This window comes from Schistocerca serialis, chromosome 7 (genome assembly GCF_023864345.2).
Source record: "Schistocerca serialis cubense isolate TAMUIC-IGC-003099 chromosome 7, iqSchSeri2.2, whole genome shotgun sequence".
Lineage (NCBI taxonomy): Eukaryota > Metazoa > Arthropoda > Insecta > Orthoptera > Acrididae > Schistocerca > Schistocerca serialis.
In genome coordinates this window covers 214186344-214207382 of record NC_064644.1, presented here as the reverse complement: position 1 = coordinate 214207382, position 21039 = coordinate 214186344, and the positions used below count along the sequence as shown (strand labels likewise).

The window sequence follows — 21039 nt, the reverse complement described above, 5'->3', positions numbered from 1 at the left end:
CTGAGGAATGTTAGATTTAGATGATGTGACAGATAGTGACTGGAATGTGCAACGGCTCTGACATGTTGCAAGAATATACCCATCCTTGTAGCCAAAGGAACCTCTTCCAATAATTCAGGAAGCTCATTTTCAAGAAAATCTAGATAATGGACCCTGCAAGATGATGCAGTAACACAATAGGCCCAGGTAAGTGATTGTCTGTCACACACACCATACATTTAAGACAAGTGCTCTTGAAAACATGTCTCCACAGAGGCATGCGTGTTTTCATATATCCACCGATCTAATTGTTATTTGCATCTGTTTATACATCTACATACCTACTCCATAAGACATTGTCTGGTGCATGGCAAAGGATTCCTTGTACCACTACTAGTCACTTCCTTTCCTGTTCCCCTCATAAATGGAGTGAGCGAAAAGTGACTGTCTATAAGCCTCTGTAACACCCCTAATTTCTCTTATCTTGTCTTTGCGGTCCTTACAAAAAATGTGCACTGGCTGTAATAGAATGATTCTGCAGTCAACTGCACGTGCTGGTTCTCTAAATTTTCTCAACTGTTCTTCACAAAGAGAATCTTATCTTCCCTCCACAGATTGCCACTTGAGTTCATGAAGCATCTCTGTAATACTTTCTGTTGTTTGAATGTACCGGTAACAAATCTAGCAGCATGGCCCTGAATTGCTTCGATATCTTACTTCAACCTGAACTGATGGAGATCCCAAACACTAAAGCAGTATTCAAGAATGAGTTGCACTAGTGTTTTATACGTCATCTCCTTAATCAATGAGCTACAATTTCCCAAAATTCTTCTAATTAACTAAAGTCGATCATTTGCATTCCCTACTATTATACATACATGCCCATTCCATTTCATATCACTTTGCAACGTAGTGCCTAGATACTTAATTAATGTGACTGCGTCCAGTTTCAGTCCACTGATACTGTATTCATACACTACAGGATTGTCTTTCCTACTCATCTACATTAAATTAGATTTTTAAATATTTAGAGAAATCTGCCATTCATCACACCAGACTGAGATTCTTTCTAAGTCACACTGTATCCTTCTACAGTCACTCAATTATTAGTGATATTGATACCATCAGAAAAGAAAGCAGCTTCATCAGTAAACATTATTAATGAGATTACTCAGCAATTTGCAAATACCTAATGACAAAATTCCAGTTGTTTACTTTCTTGTCCTTCTCAAATATATTAAATCCATTGTAAACGATAAGGAAATAGGCTATGTATATGTTGTTCGCCATATTCTTGTATGTGGAACACCAGTACGTGCAAAATATCTGCATGAACTTGTTAGAGGACTATGTTCTGTCACCTGAATGACGCCTTCTACTTCATCCATACTCCATTCATTTGCACCTTCAGATGAAATATGACTGCTGAGCACAGTACCAGTCTCTTGCAGTTTAGTGAAAACAAGAGTGAACACTCTTGAATCTGTTACTCTGCCTTTAGGAAATTGTCTACCACAGGGTCAGCCACTGCTTTCCAAACTGCATGCGAGCACAATGCAGGTTGGATGTGGGCAGAGGCTCAGCCTATCTCATCTTTGCTTGGTACATCTCACAAGTACCCCATACGGAGTAATATTTCATTTAGCACCGCAATGCGGCATTTTCTGGTTGGCACGATTTTCTGCAGTTCTGCAGAATCATGGTGTTAGCACTGATCACCCTTCACTATTTATTTGTGGCATAAAAGAAGTTTACACGACCAGCAGCCATTTGTACAAAAAAGAGGCATCTTGTAGATAAATTTCAAGATTTATTTGACAATGAAAGAGCAGAAAAGTACAATAATTGACAGACAGGATTCATCAATAAGGACTCTGCACTAAATTTGCAGACATGGAGCACATGATGAAATTGGTGGTATCAATAGCAAATTTTCTGAAGTCACAAGCAATATTCCACTGTCAGTTTTCAGTGGAAATAAACAAAGAGCATGGAGACTTTATATATTACTGAAAAGTGTGTTGGTTAAGTCAATAGGCATGCCTGGAATGATTTTTTAATTTAAAAACTGCTATTGTTGCATTTACAAAGGAAAAAGGAGAGCAAGAACAAGAAACAGCTTATTTCTCATCTGATACCTTTGAAAAGAAAATTGAAATGTGGAAGAGACAAATTCTGACAAAAGACAATAAGTGGAAGAGACAAATTCTGACCAAAGATAATGTCCATTTCCCTAAGCTCACTGGCATTAAAGAAAACATGATGTTTGAAGAATTCATTGTGACAATGAAAGCACTGCCAATCTTACACCTCTTTTTAAGACAATTTGCCATTTCAGTTGAAAGTGCTTCTGTGCATGAGCAAATGAAACTGATCAATTACTTTCGATCAGATTAGAATAGATTCAGTCTTCGTTCCAGAGATCCAAAATTGAGAAGTTTCTCATGGGTGTGGAACTTGTCAGAAAGTATAACAAAAAAAACATTTGTATAAATACGCACTTCCTTGACCATATGTCATGAGATTGTCAAAATACGTAAAAACTGGCCTCAATTGCCTGAGACTGCAGTCTTGTGTGTGTGTGTGTGTGTGTGTGTGTGTGTGTGTGTGTGTGTGTTACTGGCCTTAATGGCCGAAAGTTGTATTTGTGACAATCTTTTTGTTGTGCTTATCTGCCACTCAGCATCTCCACTATACGGTGAGTAGTAACTTTTCTTTTCACAATATTGTTACAAATGTAATTTTCATTTAAAAGACAAATTCTCTAACATTAAAACTGTTTTCCTCAGGAAGAATTTCCACATCTCCTTAATGAGGTCGCAAACATGATAAAATATTTCGATCAACATATGTGCATGTAAGGCTTTTTTCAATTATGACACTAAATAAATCACAAGTGCATGGCAAACTGAGTGAGAGAATCAGTGAAATTGTCTAAAGCTGTCCATATGCCGACTATGTGTACCAGACAAAAATTATAAGACATCTTCAGCACACCAAAAATAATTAAATAATACTGAAAGTGTGTTTCATTTGTGAGCTGTGTTGTTCAAAAATATTAACAAATTCAAATGCAATGCAACTGTATTGCCATTTCAATGCAACACTTTTGTAGTTTCCCATCTTCCATGGCGTAGCTGTGTGGGAATTGTGCAGACAGGCAAGTGAGCTACGGCACATGAGCCAGAGATTTTCTCACATGCCAAATTCTTGTTTTTCCCTGGTCTACCATATTCCCTACAAGCTGTAGCAGTGTTTTCATTACAAAACTCTTACACAAATACTACACTGGCACACTTATCATTCGTAAATATATGCAATATGGTTAAATGATACAGTAGAATTGGCCAACAAATCATAATCACAATCACAGTTCAAAATTTCAGTTATTTAAACTCTAACACAAATTTACAATTTGAACTTCAAATCAAAAATCACAATCAGTTGCTAAACCCATAGCAATTTGAACTTCAAATCCAATATGACAATCAGTTGCTAAACCCATAGCAACTGGAATACCAACATGCATAATGAAAACTTATCTCTGTAACCAATAAAACTGGATGTATGATTTATGGAATGTTCTAATTGAATTAATCTGTTCTACCACTTTCTAAAAGATTCACTATTCCTCTGTCCTAGAGTGATGGTTACTCAAATAACATCTTTCAATGTGAGATTTGACATTTCAGTTTGATTTGATGCTATTAATCTCAATCTGTGTCTTATTCTTTTTCCTTCTTGCCTTTTTCCATTTCTCTATAGGGTTGCCATAGTTGTATGGGTTATGTAAATGGTAGTGCTGGTGTCTGGATGCCTTCATGATGCCACCACTCCCCCCCCCCCTCCCCCCTCAGAATAGATCTTATGTAGCCCATCTGTCTGCGTTTAGAGTAATCTCATGTTCGAGTGGGAGAGTGTTTTCTACATCTTTGTGTAGTGTGTATCTGAGGTGGGATGTGGGTACCAGCTCAGTATTTACTTAGTTGGATGTGGGAAATGATGTAAAGACCACATTCAGAGTTGACGGCTCGCCATCCCTGATTGTTAATCCATGAAGTGGATTTGATCTAGAACATGTTCACCTCCTGGAATTCTAGAAGTGGCATGTTAATGCCCTTGGCCACACATGCAGATCAATCTGAATTTATGTATCATAGACAAGTGTCTGACCACCAACCATTTTTGTACCAAGGTATACAAGAACACTAATACTTTTTTAAAAAATTACTTCACATCTAAGCCTTTTTAATTTATTATTTTCATGGCTGGTTACAAATAGTTCTGCTCTTATACCTTCATTCCTGTGGGGGAATACAAAGGCTGTGGTACATATACCTTCAATTCTGTTACTGTAATGCTTAAACATTCTTCCTACTGCCTACATTTATATTATTTTTAATGCATGGCATGCACATCACAGTGGGTTGAAGAGTGTATATGTTGACATAATTCTCTACTCACAAAATATTTTATGAGTAATATCATATGAATTTGATATTACGTACACATTAACTTAACAAGCACAGCCTTATGAACCAAGCATCCACAGAAATAAACTGCATAGAAATAAAAATAAATAATTGTTTAATGCTGTAATGATGAAAAAAGTACTGTGGAAAAAACAATCAAAAGTGTGGGAAACATCTGACCTGGCCCAAAATTCTGATGATATTTATAAACAACTCAATACAAACCTGTAAAGGACCAGCACATTAAGTCTCTGCAAACATTTACTCCATTCACATGTTTTACACCATAATATTTACTGTGAATATGATTTGTAGAACATAGAGTTTACCAACTAGCACTATTGTAATTACAAAGGTGTTTATGTTAAAGTGTGGTACTAGACCCAGCCTGAAATCTTGGTCATGGTGACAGACTGATGTGTTGTGCAGCCCAAGTTCTAGGTTAGGTTGAAATGTGAAAATCTGGTTGTGAGCTGGTGAAGCAAATGGATGTAAAAGCCAAATATATGCTGTCATAAAGAAACTGATCAGTAGCGAAACCTGAGGTTTACATCCATGGCATACTGAAGAATGCAAGGAGGTTTCAATATGTAACTTTTGCTGGTGTTTCCGCTAACCACAATTTATTAAGATACAGTCAGCAGCTCATCCACTAGTGGTTAGCGTTGATGCTTCTAGATCACAAGGTCTCGGGTTTGATCCCCAGAAGGACTTGAGAGTTTCTTCACTCGAGTGCTGGGTGTTTGCAAACAGAAAGCAAAAATGACAACCAACACAATTTCACTTTGAAGTGGCTATGCTGGATAGGACAGGATTGAATTCAAAAAGAAAACTTCTGATATACGTCTACATCTACACTCTGAAAACCACTGTGAAGTGCATGGCAGAAGGTATGTCCCGTTGTACCAGTTATTATGGTTTCCTCTCATTCCATTGACGTACAGTGTGTGGGAAAAATTATTGTTTGAATGCCTCTGTGTGTGCTGTAATTATTCTAATCTTATCCTCACAATCCCATATGAGCCATAGGTAGGGAGTTGTAATATCCCTAGAGTCATCTTTTACAGGCGGTTCTTGACATTTTGTTAGTAGACCTTCTCAGGATAGTTTACATCTATCTTCAAGTCTTTCAGTTCAGTTTCTTCAGTATCTCCATGACACACTCCCACAGATCAAACAAACTTGTACCCATTTGTGCTGCCCTTCTCTGTATATGTTCAAACCCCCTGTTTGTCCTATTTGGTCACATTAACTTGAGCAAATTCTAGAACTGATTGGAGGAGTGTTTTGTAAGCGACTGATATTACAGTCATAGGAAACTATGTTTTTTTTTGTTTTGTGGAGTGCACAATTTTACAGTTTTGCACATTTAAAGCCAGTTGCCAATCTTTGCACCACTTTGAAACCTTACCAAGTTCTGACTGATTATTTATGCAGCTCCTTTCAGACAGTACTTCATTACAGTTAACTGCATCATCTGCAAAAAGTCTGAAGTTACTATTAATAGTGTCGGAAAGGTCATTAACATATGACATGAACAGCAAGGATCCCAACATAATTCCCTGGGGCACATCCAAAGTTACTTCTATGTCTGATGATGACTCTCCATCCATGAAACATGCTGCAGCCTTCCTACCAAAAAGTCCTCAGTCCAGTCACAAATCTCATTTGATACCCAATATAATCATGCTTTTGACAGTAGCTGTGGGTGTGGTACTGAGTCAAATGCTTTTCAGAATTCAAGAAATTAAAATAACATTTAAAAAATTGCTTAAGACAACCATACAACTGGTCGGAATGTTGCCATTCTATTCACCAGGAAGCGTTCTACAATTAAAATACTAACTCATTCCACATCATAACAAGAGTCTCATTTATGATCCATGCAACATGCAAATAACTAAACCATTAAACAGTTTGCATGTTTCAAAAGGCATGCTCCTTACCTTACACACAGCCACTTGCAGCTGCAGTTCGAGATATTCTTTATAATATCTGTAATAATTACAAGAAATGTTTCAGTGGTTGCTTCTTTCATTTCTCCTACTGTATTTACAGAGATAAACCAACACGTTCAGTACTTTACATTAGCCATTTTCCATGGACCTCACAGAGAGGACACTCTGGGAGGTGAAAAGAAGTCAAATGTGTTCATTTTATTAAAGCAGAATATAATGTAATGACATAAAATTATGAAATATTGTTGTATTACAATGTTGACGGTAATTATAAAAAACTTAAAACATTGTCTGTAAAAGTTTGTGTGATGATACTGTTCAATCTTGGACGGAGCAGCAAAAATTGCCCAAAATAAAAGTTATTAATTCAAATTTTTAGTTCATCACATTATCCACAAGACATTTTATTTTATTTTATTATTATTTTATATGTCCTGGCTGATAGTTGAACGCATGTGTATCCATCTATCTGATTTCTTTCAGGCATCACAGTTTTCTCCTTGAAATCTTTGTAGAGACTAATTTTAATCCATGTCATGTCCACAACTAACATCAAGATGAGTTTCTTCCGAAAATTATTATGTAATTCTGAATCGAGTGGAAACATACAGAATAAACTAGTTTCATCATTTTTAAATCATCTATAGCAGTAATCAAGTGTACTACAAATGTAGTAGAATCTGTGGTTCTAAATAATTATATTCTGCTTCTTGTATTCAATATTTGAGTAGACTATTTTTTACAGCTTATGGGCTCCTTTGGGTTACAATGTGATAGTCCATGTCAATCACATAATAATAGGCTCTCAGAATTTGAAGCAATCAGATATGAAGTGCCATAAAGTTCACTTTTGGGTCCACTGTTGTTTTTGATAACATAATTTATCTTTGTTTTGCCGTTTCAGAAGATGCAAATTTTACACATTTTGCAAATGATACAAGCACAGAAATAAAAAAAAAAAAATAATAATAATATCACCCCCTTCCTGAAAAAGCAGGTAATGAAATATTTGAAAATGTGAACAATGGTTCATGGAAAATGGACTATCACGGAATCTTACAAGGCTTAAGGCAAACAGATTATCACTGAATCTTAACAAGACTTAATACACACAGTCCAGTACTTCACACAGAATGCCACAAACTGCAAATGTGAGTTTCTCAAACAATGAAATTCAAGAAATGGAGAGCATTACTGTAAGTTTCAGGAACTACAGACGCATCACTACCTCAGCTGATAAATACACTGCCTAGAATTAATGAAGCGCCTTGGTTCAGCTGTGTTTGCAGTAGGCATGATCACTGCTGTAGGAAAGTTAAAAATGAAGAAACTGATTTATTCTGCATATGTCCATTCTCTATTATTCGATTAGATTAGATACAGTTTTCGTTCCATAGACTCAAAAAATTAGATGATGCTCATTGGGTGTGAAGCATGTCAGAAAGTATAACATAAAAAAGCATAAAACATTAGAATATAATACTTACTATCCTGATCATTTGTCAGGACATTGTCAAAATAGGTGACTACAATACAGTAAACTGTAATAGCTAATATTTACAGAATTAATATGCTGTCAGAATGAAATATTGTTATGCACTATTAATAAATTTATCATACACAAAATACCTAATCTTGACTGTTGTGACCAAGTGCTGTCAAAATAGAAATCTAACGGTCATTTTTGCCGATGCTGGCCTACCAGTCTCTGTCAAGATATTCATCTATAGAGTAGAAGGAGTTTCCCATCAAAATGTCTTTCAAACTCTGTTTAAACTGTGCTTTATCTGAAACCAAGTTTTTAATGGCTGCTGGTAATTTATTGAAAATGTGTGTTCCTTAATATTGGATCCCTTTTCGGAAAAGGTAAGTGATTTTAGGTCTTTATGTAGATTATTCTTATTCCTAGTATTGATATTACGTATCAAGCTATTGGTTGGAAATATTCAATCTCACAGTATCTTACACAAGAAAAAATGTAATTTGTATCTTTAATTGTAGTAATACGTTATAAATATACAGTATTTCAAAAATTTGTAATTATTAACTGTATGGATCCAATTTGTCATAAAAATTTATAAAATGTATATTTGACATTTGAAAAACCAATAGCTAAAAAGGTTTTCTGTTCAATATCCTGTGTACAATATATGTACTTAAAAAGAGATGTATATGGACAAATAAATAAATAAAGAGATATATTACTTGCAACAAATTTAATTAAGGAACAGATATACCTAGAAGAAGTGGTTAGAAAACAAAGTTCCTTCAACAGGTTTCTACATGATGTTCTTGAACTTACACACTTTTGGATGCTAAAAACTTTTGCTCGGTTTGATGAGTTACCCCAGAATATGATCCCGTATGACATAATACAATGAGAGTAAGCGAAGTGTGCATATTTTTTTCCATATTTATAACTCCTACATCTGACATCATTCTTGCTGCAAATACATACTTGTTTAGGTGCTTAAGCAATTCTGTGGTATGCCCTTCCCAAATGAATTTATTATCGAGTTGTAATCCTAGAGATTTAACACTGTCGACCTCTTTGGATCTGCATGTCTTCATATGTTATAGATACGCTGGATGGCAATCTGGCAATTTACACACTTTTGGATGCTAAAAACTTTTGCTCGGTTTGATGAGTTACCCCAGAATATGATCCCGTATGACATAATACAATGAGAGTAAGCGAAGTGTGCATATTTTTTTTCATATTTATATCTCCTACATCTGACATCATTCTTGCTGCAAATACATACTTGTTTAGGTGCTTAAGCAATTCTGTGGTATGCCCTTCCCATCTGAATTTATTATCGAGTTGTAATCCCAGAAATTTAACACTTTCAACCTCTTTGATCTGCATGTCTTCATACGTTATACTCAGGCTGGAAGGAAATTTCTTACAGGTTCTGAACTGCATATAGTGGGTCTTCTCAAAGTTTAATGACAAAGAATTAGCTTTAAACCACTTATTAATGTCAGTGAAAATGTGATTAGCAGCTCTTTTTATAATCTGTACTTGGCTTGCTACTTATTGCAATGTTTATATCATCTGCAAACAAAACAATCTTAGCATCTGGCAATGTAAGAGATTAGAGGTCTTTAATATACACAAGAAAAAGCAACGGACCCAAAATGGAACCTTGAGGAACACTACATGTAATTAATTCCCAGTCAGATGAAAACTGACTGCTTACTGCACCAGTATTTCGCAACAACAACCTTTGTTTCCTGTTAGTTAGATAACACTCAAACCATTTTGCAGCACTGCCAGTGACATGGCAATATTCTAATTTACTTAAGAGAATGGTAGGCTTCACACAGTCAAAGGCTTTTCACAGGTCACAGAAAATACCAGTAGCCTCTAATTTATTATCTAATGCATTACATACACTCTCAGTGTAATTGTAAGTAGCTTTCTCTATATCAGAACCCTTCAGAAATCAAACTGTGACTTGGACAATATATCATTTGCAGTCAAGATGCTTAAGGAAGACACTTGACCACAACCTTTTCAAATACTTTTGAGAAAGCCAGCAAAAGTGAAATTGGTCAATAGTCTGATGGTAACTCTTTATCCCCTTTCTTGTATAGAGTCTTGACTTCAGGATATTTTAGCCAGTCTGGAAATGTTCCGCTGATAAGGGATTGATTACACAAATAACTTAAGATAGAACTTAATTCTCATGACCACTCTTTGATTAGCTTTGTTGATATGTTATCATACCCACTGGAATTCTCAGATTTTTAAGGATTTTACGATGGATGCTACTTCTTTGGGAGATGTGTCATTTCCATTTTACTTAAGTTACTTTTAAAGACTGGTCTCAGATACTCCATTGCACTGTTGACCGAACCTGATAATCCCAAGCTGTCAGTAACAGAAATGAAGTAGTTGTTTAAGAGGTTTGCAGCACTAACGGTACTTGTTACCAAAGTTTCATTTATTTTTAGAGCTATCTGTTCCTCTTCCTTTTTGGCCCCACCTGTCTCTGTCTTCACAATATCCCATACAGTTTTTATTTTGTTACCTGATGTAATTATCCTTTTCTCATAATAAAGCTGCTTCGATTTCTGGATTATTTGCTTCAATATTTTGCAGTATTCTTTGTAATGCATTACAATTCTAACCTCAGAGCTGTTCCTAGATAGTAGATAGTGTCTCATTTTTGTCTCACATATCTTTATTCCTTGTGTAATCCATGGTTTATTTTTTGACTTGTGTGTGAGTTGAGTTACCTTCAGGGGAAAACAGGGAAAACAATTCTCAAATGTGGAGGCAACTTCATTAATGAAATAATTGTTCACTGACAGAGCTTTTCAATAAATCCACATTGAAATCTCCAGCAACCACTATTTCCTTATTTTTTGCCATGAGGTGGGATAGCAGAGCTTCCAGTTTTTTTATGAAGAGGTTAAAATTTCCTGAAGGAGATCTGTATGTATCTACTATTATAAAGGACTTACTATGAAATACTACTTCTGTTGCACAAGCTTCTAAGTGCTGCTCTGAGCAAAATTTATTAATATCAATATTCTTGAAATCAAAACAGTTTCTGACAAATATGACAACTCTAGTCTCCATATTTCCTCTACAGAAATTAGAAGCTAACTTGAATCCTTTAACATATCTGTACCAGTGGTCACATGATGTTCAGAGAGGCAGATTATATCAACTGGTTTGCTAATTCTTCAACACAAATAAGCAACTCATTAAGCTTACCCCTTAGTCCTCGGATATTCTGATGCAATAATGATAGCTGAGTTTGTGCACTGGCTGAATTACAACTGGATGAACCTAATTTTCCAGCCAATTTTTTAGTATCTTTAGTTGCAATCAGAGGCTATCTGCCTGAATTGTGTATATAAAAATTTGCTTTCTGGCTGCCTGTTTTATCAATGTGAATGTCATTTTCAGCCTGTTTCTTAACAACTTTTGTTTCTGCCCTTCCTACCCTAAAAAACTGCTGATCTGTCACTTGTAACCACTGGTGCTTTACCACTTGTGACACAGCAACCCTCCCCCCCCCCCCCCCCCCCCCAATAAGTTATTTGCTATTAGCCCACACAGTTTTCCCTTCCCTTTCCTGTTGAGGTGAAGGCCATGCCTAGTATAGTCCAACCTGCTGATAGAGTCAACAGGAACCACACCGATATGAGACCTCATGCCTGTTCCAAGCAGCAGTTCCACCTCTAAATTAACTCTCCTAACAGAAGAGTTTAAAAGGGCCCGGTCATGGAGACCAGAACAGGCACAAGCCCAACACCAGTATGTCTCGTTGCTGAAGCTACCTTTACCGGATCACTCTCAATTGAATAATTTCGGTTACTATCTATGCTGTTGCCTGCCCCACCTACTATTACCACGGTGTCTCCCTTTGTGAAGTCTTTACAAAGTGAACCTACATCCTCTATCACCTGACCCAGACTTGCATTAGGTTTAAAAAAGCTTGTGACCTGGTAATCTGACCCTAGTACATCCTGCAACAGTTGGCCAAGACCTATATCATGTGAACTACCTAACTTGCTTTTTCTGACTTTTTACTTGTCAAACACTTTTTGAAAGTTTGTTTTGTCCTGTCTACCCCTACATCTATTTGTGGCTCATCAGTTTCCAACTGCGACAGCAGATCAAACCTGTTTTCCACATTCAAAACCACACTGTCTGAAAATGTCCTATTCCTATTTCTTCTATAACCCTGAATCAGATATTTGTGGATACAAACTATAATGTAAGATGTATAAGTAAAGCCTTAGTGATCATGAAACTCAAGTTGTTACCAGTTGTTACCCTCCAAAGATACTTGCTACCCATCCAGAACTACAAAATAACTGTAACAGCAAGAAATTTCAACACACATAATATAGAAACATTCAGTTCCCTATTATCAGGAGAGATGTGTTACGAAGTTTTACGAATGTATGACACCAACCAAATGTTCGAGAAGTGTACTGAAATCTTGAGTGGTTAACTTTGAAATTGCTTTCCCTCTCAAAACACAAGTAATAACAAGCAAAACTCCAAAAGCAAAAAAGAGATGGATACCAACAAGTAACAAAATCTCAAGAGCAAGGAAAAGAGAATTACTCAGATACAGAAAAAACAATAACATACTACCACTTCTGAATAGCTACATTCAGAAATACATCCAAATCTACAACAGAAATACAGTCAAATCTACAAAAGAGTGACGTAGGGGTGGGGAGGTCAAAGATAAGTTCATAAGAGAGTCACAAATAAAAGCCAAGCAGTATGGGAAGTAATAAAAAGGAAGCAAATAAAGTGTACCCTAAAATAGAACATATCATTCTGAACCATGAGAATAAGAGAGTAATGATAATCCCCAACACAGCACAAAACTTTTCAGGTGTTACTATGCAGATGTCACATATAATTTAATAGTGGCAAACCTGATACTAGAAAGATACAGAAAAACAAAGTGTGATCATGTTCCTCTTCAATCTATGTCTGTGGAAGAACTCCAGACGTAACCATCCATGTTGTAAAACTCTTAAGAAAACGTCATCAGGAATTAACGGTACTCCCAACTGCACTGTAAAGCAATGTATTACAAACATTTCAATGCCTTTTGAATATGCAGTCAATTCACCTCTTCTGACAGGCACATTTTCAGACTGTTTACAAATTCCTTAAGTGGTCCCTATTCATAAGAAAGAAGACAAATCAAATATAGGAAACTGTAGACCAATTGCCTTATTATCAGGCTTCAGTAAAATAATAGAAAAAGTGGTGCATAACAGGTTAATGAAATTTTTAGAGAAAAATGAAACTCTCACAGATATTCAGAATGGATTCATGAAAAATAAATCAACAACTAGTGCCATCAATGATTTTATACACAACGTCCTGCGAACAATGAACAGAAAACAAAGTGCCAATGGCATTTTTCAGGCTTAAGTAAAGCCTTTGACATATTCAACCACAAAATACTGTTCAGCAAGCTACAAGTATATGGCGAGGTACAACGCTAAAATGATTCATATTATACTTGACAAGCAGGAACATAAAATACAAATAAAACATGAACTACAGGAAAATACTAGGATATGTTTCTGAGAGTAAGAGAAGAAAAAAGAAAAAGAGTCCCTCAGGGATCCAATCCTGGGCTAACCCTCTTTCTCCTGTATATAAATGATTTAGACCTAAACATTGAGTCACAAGTAAATACTGCTTTTGCAGATGAAACATGCATCCTTATTACAGGAACCATCGCAAGTCGACTACAAGCAGTTGTAGATAAAACTACAGCACATTTAAACAGTTCTTTTGGGGGCTATAAACTACCAATAAACACAAAAAAATTCTGAACTTCTGTTCAAGAAGTGACACATACAACACCAATGTGGCAATAAACTCCAACCAAATTTTATCTTCTCTGGATACAAAGTTTTTAGGCATATGGCTTCACAATAACTTCAAGTGGCATACACATATAAACTAAATAAATGGAACACTAAATAAAATATGTTATAGTCTATAATTACTCTCTGTTAAAGCAAGTTTAAGCATTGCCCACATTGCCTACTTTGCTCAATTCCTTAGCATCCTACTTTACAGAATTATATTCTGGGGTAATGCACCACATAGGCCTAGTTCACTGATTTTCCTAACCCAGTCCACCTGCTTAGCTCAGTGGTAACGTGCTTGCCTCCTATGCGACGGACCCAGATTCAATTCCCGGCCAGGCTGGAGACTTTCTCCACTCATGGACTGGGTGTCATCCTCGTCACCGGCACACAAGTTGCCCAATGTGGCGTTGACTGTACTAAGACTTGCCCTCAGCGGCTTAAGTTCCCTGGATGGGGCCTCCTAACCAACAACGCCATATGCTCATTTTCATTTTTCTTAACCCATAAAAGAACTAAGAGCAATGCCACATGTTCAACAAACAGATCCCTGCAAACACCTCATTCATAAGTTTACAATTCTCTAGCTTCTCTCTATGTACAAACAAGAAATATGTCACAATGAATTTCAAAGACATAAATGAAAATGTTAATCTCCATTAGCATGATACAAGACAATAGTAAAAGCCTCATACCCAGTCAATAAAGACATCAGCCTACAAAACTTCCACAACAAACAGTGGTATACAAATTTACAATAGTCTTTCATATAAGATTAAAACCGTATGGGCAATCACATCCTTTTGTAAAAGCCTAAGGGCATTCTTATTGGATCATTGCTTCTATTTAGAAATAGAATTTTTAGAACATTTGAGATACAATAGACTTAGAACAAGACAGTGCAGCTACTGCAAGTAGTGCAAACTCTTTTGTGGGTAATGCAAAACTTTATGTATTCGCTGAAATAATCTGTATCTTTACGGCGTTGTTCTGTATCCCACAATCTGGAATAAATTTTCACTTGTGTAAATAATTAAAGAAATAAAATTAAATGTACATTTCCGTTTTCTTTGCACATCCCAAGGCCACTCTCTGCATGGTATCTATAGAATACGACTAATGTAATATTAACATAAAGTAATGTAACAGCCCTACCCCCTCGTGGACTGAAATTTTGGTTGTAGTGTCAGATTTAAGTATTGATGTTACGAATAACTCGTGCACTATCTTTTCATTCTAGGGCTAGTACTACTGTAAAACGGCCAGAACTGGAATAGTTTGACAAGCCAAGCAGAGGATAATTAACGGATCATAAATAAACGTTCCCGAGAGCTCAAAATCGTTGCATTACCCTCTGTCTACACAAAACTAAGAAGTGTTGAAACAGATACAGGACAAAATAACACTGTTAACGTACTCATCTTTCACATTCACTTCATCCGTTATTTCCACTGAATTTTTAGATTTAATGTTATCTTTGTCATACTTTGTTAAAATACTCATTTTTCGTTAGCAACAGTCCACAGCTGGGCACGGGTTGATATCGACAACTCATTGGTTTATTCCAAAGTTCAGCTCTAATTTCACAAATCAACCACATTACAATCGCGCTCAATATCACACATCACCCAAACAGCACAGGGCATTGTCGCATGTCCCAAAGTACTTCACCACACTACTGTTTCATTTAATTTACGTGTTTTGAGACGCAACAGTTACTTCGTGTTGCCATGGTAACGATATGGGATGACAAGACCTGTTTTCATGACGGTAACAACTCATATCAATTTGGTAATGGTAGCGATTGGTCGTCTTGGTCTTAAGCAGACCGCTCAACCACCTGTCAAAAAAATATTTCTTTTTGTATTTCGAAATAGAACTGACATTTGCGGCGCAAACTCAGCGCAATTCTTACGACCCGCCCGCCTAGAAAGACAGGCAAAAGCGATGATTGACAAAAGAAAGGCAGCAAGCGCGGACCAATAGACGTCTCTGCAGTCTGCTCACTGCACTGTGGCACTTCGTAGCGGCAATATTCAAAATGAATTTCGTCCAAAGTACTGAGTTTTTCGGTTTTCAAACCTGTGCGTCGCATATTAAACGGACTCACGAAACTTCTCTTTGACATTAGAGTATCGCTTATCGTAAAAGTGGCACTTATGCAGTTTAGCAGGTACGGAAAAAATTTTTCATTCCAAATGTATCTGGCTTGGAGAGCTTTGTGGGTGAATATGTAAAGTTTGTTGGTGATTGTACTTTGTATTTTCATAAATAAAGTGATCTGTAGCGTAGCCCACTTGAGGTTAGGTTGGGAGTTTTTTTTTTGGAATGCGGCAGCGGCCGCCTATGATTTGAAAATACTGATTAGTTAGTGTATTACGCAATGTTGCGTCATCGGCAGCGCCGCGCTTATCGGGCAGAAGATATCGCCGACGGTCAAGGCAAAATGAAAATGGATGTTATATTCGAAATCAGCGCATCAGAATTCACTATATCGACAAAATATTGAAAAATAAAAAAATTTAAAAAAATGTAAAACAATTTTTTTGATGTAAATAATTGACTGGGGCGAAAATAAATATCGTATTCGTAATCAGCGTATCAAATTTGTCTGTAATCGATCAAATTTTGAAAAAAATTGAAAAATTTTTTCCGTACCTGCTAAACTGCATAAGTGCCGTAAAAGTTTCGGTGATACATTTGATTTGAGATGTCACGCCTTTTGTGTGCTTGAGAACATCGTCCGTGAAAGAATTGAATTGTGTTCAGTTTCCGGATGAAAATTAAATAAGAAAAACACTCAGTATGGAGTGCGGGAGGAAAATCTGGTTAAATGTCTCTGTAAGTGCTGTAATAATTTTAATTTTATCTTCACTGTTCCTATAGCAGCAAAACAAAGGGGGCTGAAGAATATCTTTAGATTCTTTACTTAGTATTTGCCTTTGAAATTGTGAAGTAAGCTCTCACTGGGTAATTTGTCTCTTTCTTCAAGAATCTGCCAATTCAGTCTTTTCAACATTTCCGTTGGTTATTACTCATGTTTTGCAGCGCGTATTAACACATATTGTTGAGTATGAGGCTTCTCTATGGAATGGGTGTATGAGGTCAAATGTCTTGGATATCATGCAGTGTGTGCCACAAGGATCTGTTTTTGGAACTTTACTCTTTGTAATATATACAGGGGGTTACAAAAAGGTACGGCCAAACTTTCAGGAAACATTCCTCACACACAAATAAAGAAAAGATGTTATGTGGACATGTGTCCGGAAACACTTAATTTCCATGTTAGAGGACATTTTAGTTTCGTCCACCTACGCTCAATGGAGCACGTTATCATGATTTCACACGGGATACTCTACCTGTGCTGCTAGAACATGTGCCTTTACAAGTACGACACAACGTGGTTCATGCATGATGGAGCTCCTGCACATTTCAGTCGAAGTGTTCGTACGCTTCTCAACAACAGATTCGGTGACCGATGGATTGGTAGAGGCGGACCATATTCCGTGGCCTCCATGCTCTCCTGACCTCAACCCTCTTGACTTTCATTTATGGGGGCATTTGAAAGCTCTTGTCTACGCAACCCTGGTACCAAATGTAGAGACTCTTCGTGCTTGTATTGTGGACGGCTGTGATACAATACGCCATTCTCCAGGGCTGCATCAGCGTATCAGGGATTCCATGCGATGGAGGGTAGATGCATGTATCCTCGCTAACGGAGGACATTTTGAACATTTCCTGTAGCAAAGTGTTTGAAGTCACGCTGGTACGTTCTGTTGCGCTGTGTTTCCATTCCATGATTAATGTGATTTGAAGAGAAGTAATAAAATGAGCTCTAACATGGTAAGTAAGTGTTTCCGGACACATGTCCACATAACATATTTTCTTTCTTTGTGTATGAGGAATGTTTCCTGAAAGTACGGCCGTACCTTTTTGTAACACCCTGTATAAGTGACTTTCCCAGCTCTATGTTGTGTAAATCCATACTCTATGTAGATGATACCAGTTTTGTTACAGCTGGGAAAGACTTATGAACATTAAAGCAGGAAAGTAGGGAGCATCTCAGAGCAGCCAATAAGTAGTTCCAAGTCAATGAATTGAGTATTAATCATGAAAAACTGTAAATTTCTTCTTTAGCGTATGTATTAATGATAATAGAAGTGATTTTGCTTCAGCTAAACCATTCAGGTGCCATCTTGACTTGAAATTAACATGGAAGAGCCTATTGCATCTGTGCTAAGTTAGCACTTGCAATATATTTGTTAGGTCAACTAAGGTCTTGTGTTAGTGATAAGTTATTGCTGAATGCATACAATGCACCCACCTGACATATGCCATTTTGTTATGGGAGAATTACCCTGCATTCAAAAAAAGTTCTTGGTTGGCATAAGAAGGCAGTCGAATCCATTTGTGGAGTCAGAAATAATGAGTCTCATCGACAACATTTCAAAAAACTGAAAACACACAAACAGGTAAGTCCCTTTTTAAATAATTTGTCTAATATATACAAAAGAATACCAACACAGTCACAAATTATGACAAACTGCTCATCAAAATAATATATACAAAAAGTAACAGACTGATATCACAGTCACTAGACTTAAGGAAACTCAAGAAAGCTAGAGGTACATGGGGGTAAAACTATTTAACATGTTGTCAGTACAGACACGCAATGCGTCACTGAGTATATTTGGAAGTGTCATGCAGAAATAGCTTTGTGAAAAAAGCATTTTATACAATAGAAGAGTTCAAAATGTGCCCTAAAGATGACACTAAGCATTATTGTAGTTTCATTTAAATTCAACTTATTTATGTGAATGTATTGGGTAGGCCTATATCATGTGCAGTATGATGGATAATTTCATATTTTGGTAGACAATAATGATCTAAAATATCTTTTACATCTCATATGTTATTTATGTAATTGTATATGTAAGAGCTCGTGCACGCTTACAATGTCATTAACTGCATTTGTTAATGCTTAAATATGGTAATAAATAAATCTAAATATAAAATTTCACTTTAAAAACTTTTGTTTGTTACAAGAAACAAATCAATAGATGAGCAGTACTTGTTTGGGTTGACTACATATACATACTGTGAAAAAAAAAAAAATTGCAAATAGGCCTATCTCACAAAACTCCTAGGAAAATGTGATTGTCGCTTTTTAGAAGACACACACAGTATATTTGTATGAGCCATCCCATCCTATATAAATTCTACTTCAAATTTGACCAATATCTTCCCCCCTCCCCCCCCCCCCCCCCCTTACATTATTTCCACCAACCTCAAAATCAGTAGTCACTGCTCAGCTGAACTTAGCAGTTTACTGCCTTCCTTGCAGAAGACCTTGTATCTCTTCCCTGCCACACCTGATACAGTAATAGCATCTGCTAACAAAAATAGACACATAAATGAAGATGTCCTTGATCTGATTAGAGGTAATCATGAATCAATCCACCTTTCAATCCTCAGCAGCTCTCCATATGAACAAAACTGATCCCATAACTTCCCTCCCAAACAAATCCACAATTACAATCATGCCAACTCAAATGCCTACCAGCAGTACAGCCGCACATGGTCCGCAGCTCTTGGTCTCGCAGTCGCATTCTTGCTTCCTGAGCACGGGGTCCTGGGTTCAATTCCTGGTGGGGTCAGGGATTTTCACCTGCCTCGAGATGACTGGGTGTTTGTATTGTCCTCGTCATTTCATCATCATTGATGAAAGTGGCGAGATTGGACTGAACAAAGGTTGGGAATTAGTATCGGCGTTGATAACCAAGCAGTTGAGCGCCCCACAAACCAAACATCATTATCATCATTATCCACACACAGATAAGAAGCTAAAATCCTGACGACATAACTAATATTGATTCTGTTCTTCAGCAAACCTCAATTTAAGCTACTATACAAATACTCACTCATCCCATCTACCCACATCAACCTTCTCTGTACAAACTCTTGACATCTACATCTACTTCTGTACTGTGCAAATCACTGTGAGGTATGTGGCAGAGTGTACGTCCCACTTTACCAGTTATTAGGGTTTCTTCCTATTCCATTCACATGTTGACAGCGTAGAGAATGATTGTTTAAATGCCTGTGTCTGCTGTAATTAGTTGACCTTGTCCTCATGATGTCTATAAGAATGATGGTTGGTTGTAGTAGATTCATTTAAAGACAGTTATTGAAACTTTATAAATAGTTTTTCTCAGGATAGTTTACTTCCAGCTTCAAGAGTCTTCCAGTTCAGTTTCTTGCCCCTCTGTGACATTCTCCCATGGGTCAAACAACCTGTGGCCATTTTTGTTACCTTTCTCTGTGTACATTCAATATTCCCTGCTAATCCTATTTGGAATGGGTCCCGTACATTTCAGCAATATTCCAGAATGGGTTTCATGAGTGATTTGTTATTGCATTTTCCCGGTATTCTACCAACAAACCGAAGTCTACCATCTGTTTTACCCACAATGGAGCCTATGTGATCATTCCATTTCATAGCACTACGGAATGTTACACCCAAGAATTTATAGGAGTTGGCTGGTTCCAACTGTGACTCATTGATATTATAGTCATAGGATACTATGCTTCTTCATTCTGTGGGGTACACAGTTCAACATTTCAGAACATTTAAAGCAAGTTGTCAATCTCTGCACCATTTTGAAATCTTATTAAGATCTGACTGAATGTTTATGCAGTTTCTTTCAGGTAGTGTTTTACTACAAATAACTGTGTCATCTGCAAAAAGTCTGAAGTTACTATTAATATCATCTGTAAAGTCATTAATATACAACATGAACAGCAATACATAAGGGCAATACATAGGGGGCTGAAGAATATCTCTAGATTCTTCACTTAATTTTGGCCCTTGAAATTTTGAAGTAAGCTGTCACTGATGCTACTCCTACATCTGAGGATGACTTTCATCCAAGATAACACGCTGCATACTCCCTACTGCAAAACCCTCAATCCAATCACAAATTTCACTTGGTGCCCTATATGATCATAATTTTGACAATAAGCATAGATGTGGCACTGAATCAAATGCTTTTTGGAAACCAAGAAATACTGCATCTGGCTGATAGCCTTGATGCAAAACTTTCAGAATGTCATGTGAGAAAAGTATGAGTTGAGCTTTGCGTGATTGATGTTTTTGGAATCCACACTGGTTAGCATGGAGGAGGTCATTCTGTTAGAGTTACCTCATTATGTCTGTGTTCAGAATATGTTCTAAAATTCTACAACAATTTGATATC

At 36.7% G+C, this 21039-nt stretch overlaps 1 protein-coding gene across 3 annotated transcripts in view; it reads right to left on the bottom strand.

Annotated features, from left to right (window-relative positions):
- The window catches only part of LOC126412737 (sodium channel and clathrin linker 1-like), a 118977-nt gene extending 103275 nt beyond the window's left edge, over window positions 1-15702 (bottom strand). For all 3 annotated transcript variants that reach the window (XM_050082468.1, XM_050082469.1, XM_050082470.1), the window contains exons 1-2: window positions 15201-15702; window positions 6398-6446 (exon numbers count right to left, since the gene is read on the bottom strand). In XM_050082468.1, coding sequence (XP_049938425.1) covers window positions 6398-6446; window positions 15201-15286 — 135 coding nt within the window. In that variant the 5' untranslated portion in view covers window positions 15287-15702. The remainder of the gene's footprint in view (window positions 1-6397; window positions 6447-15200) is intronic.
- Window positions 15703-21039: the final 5337 nt, after the last annotated feature.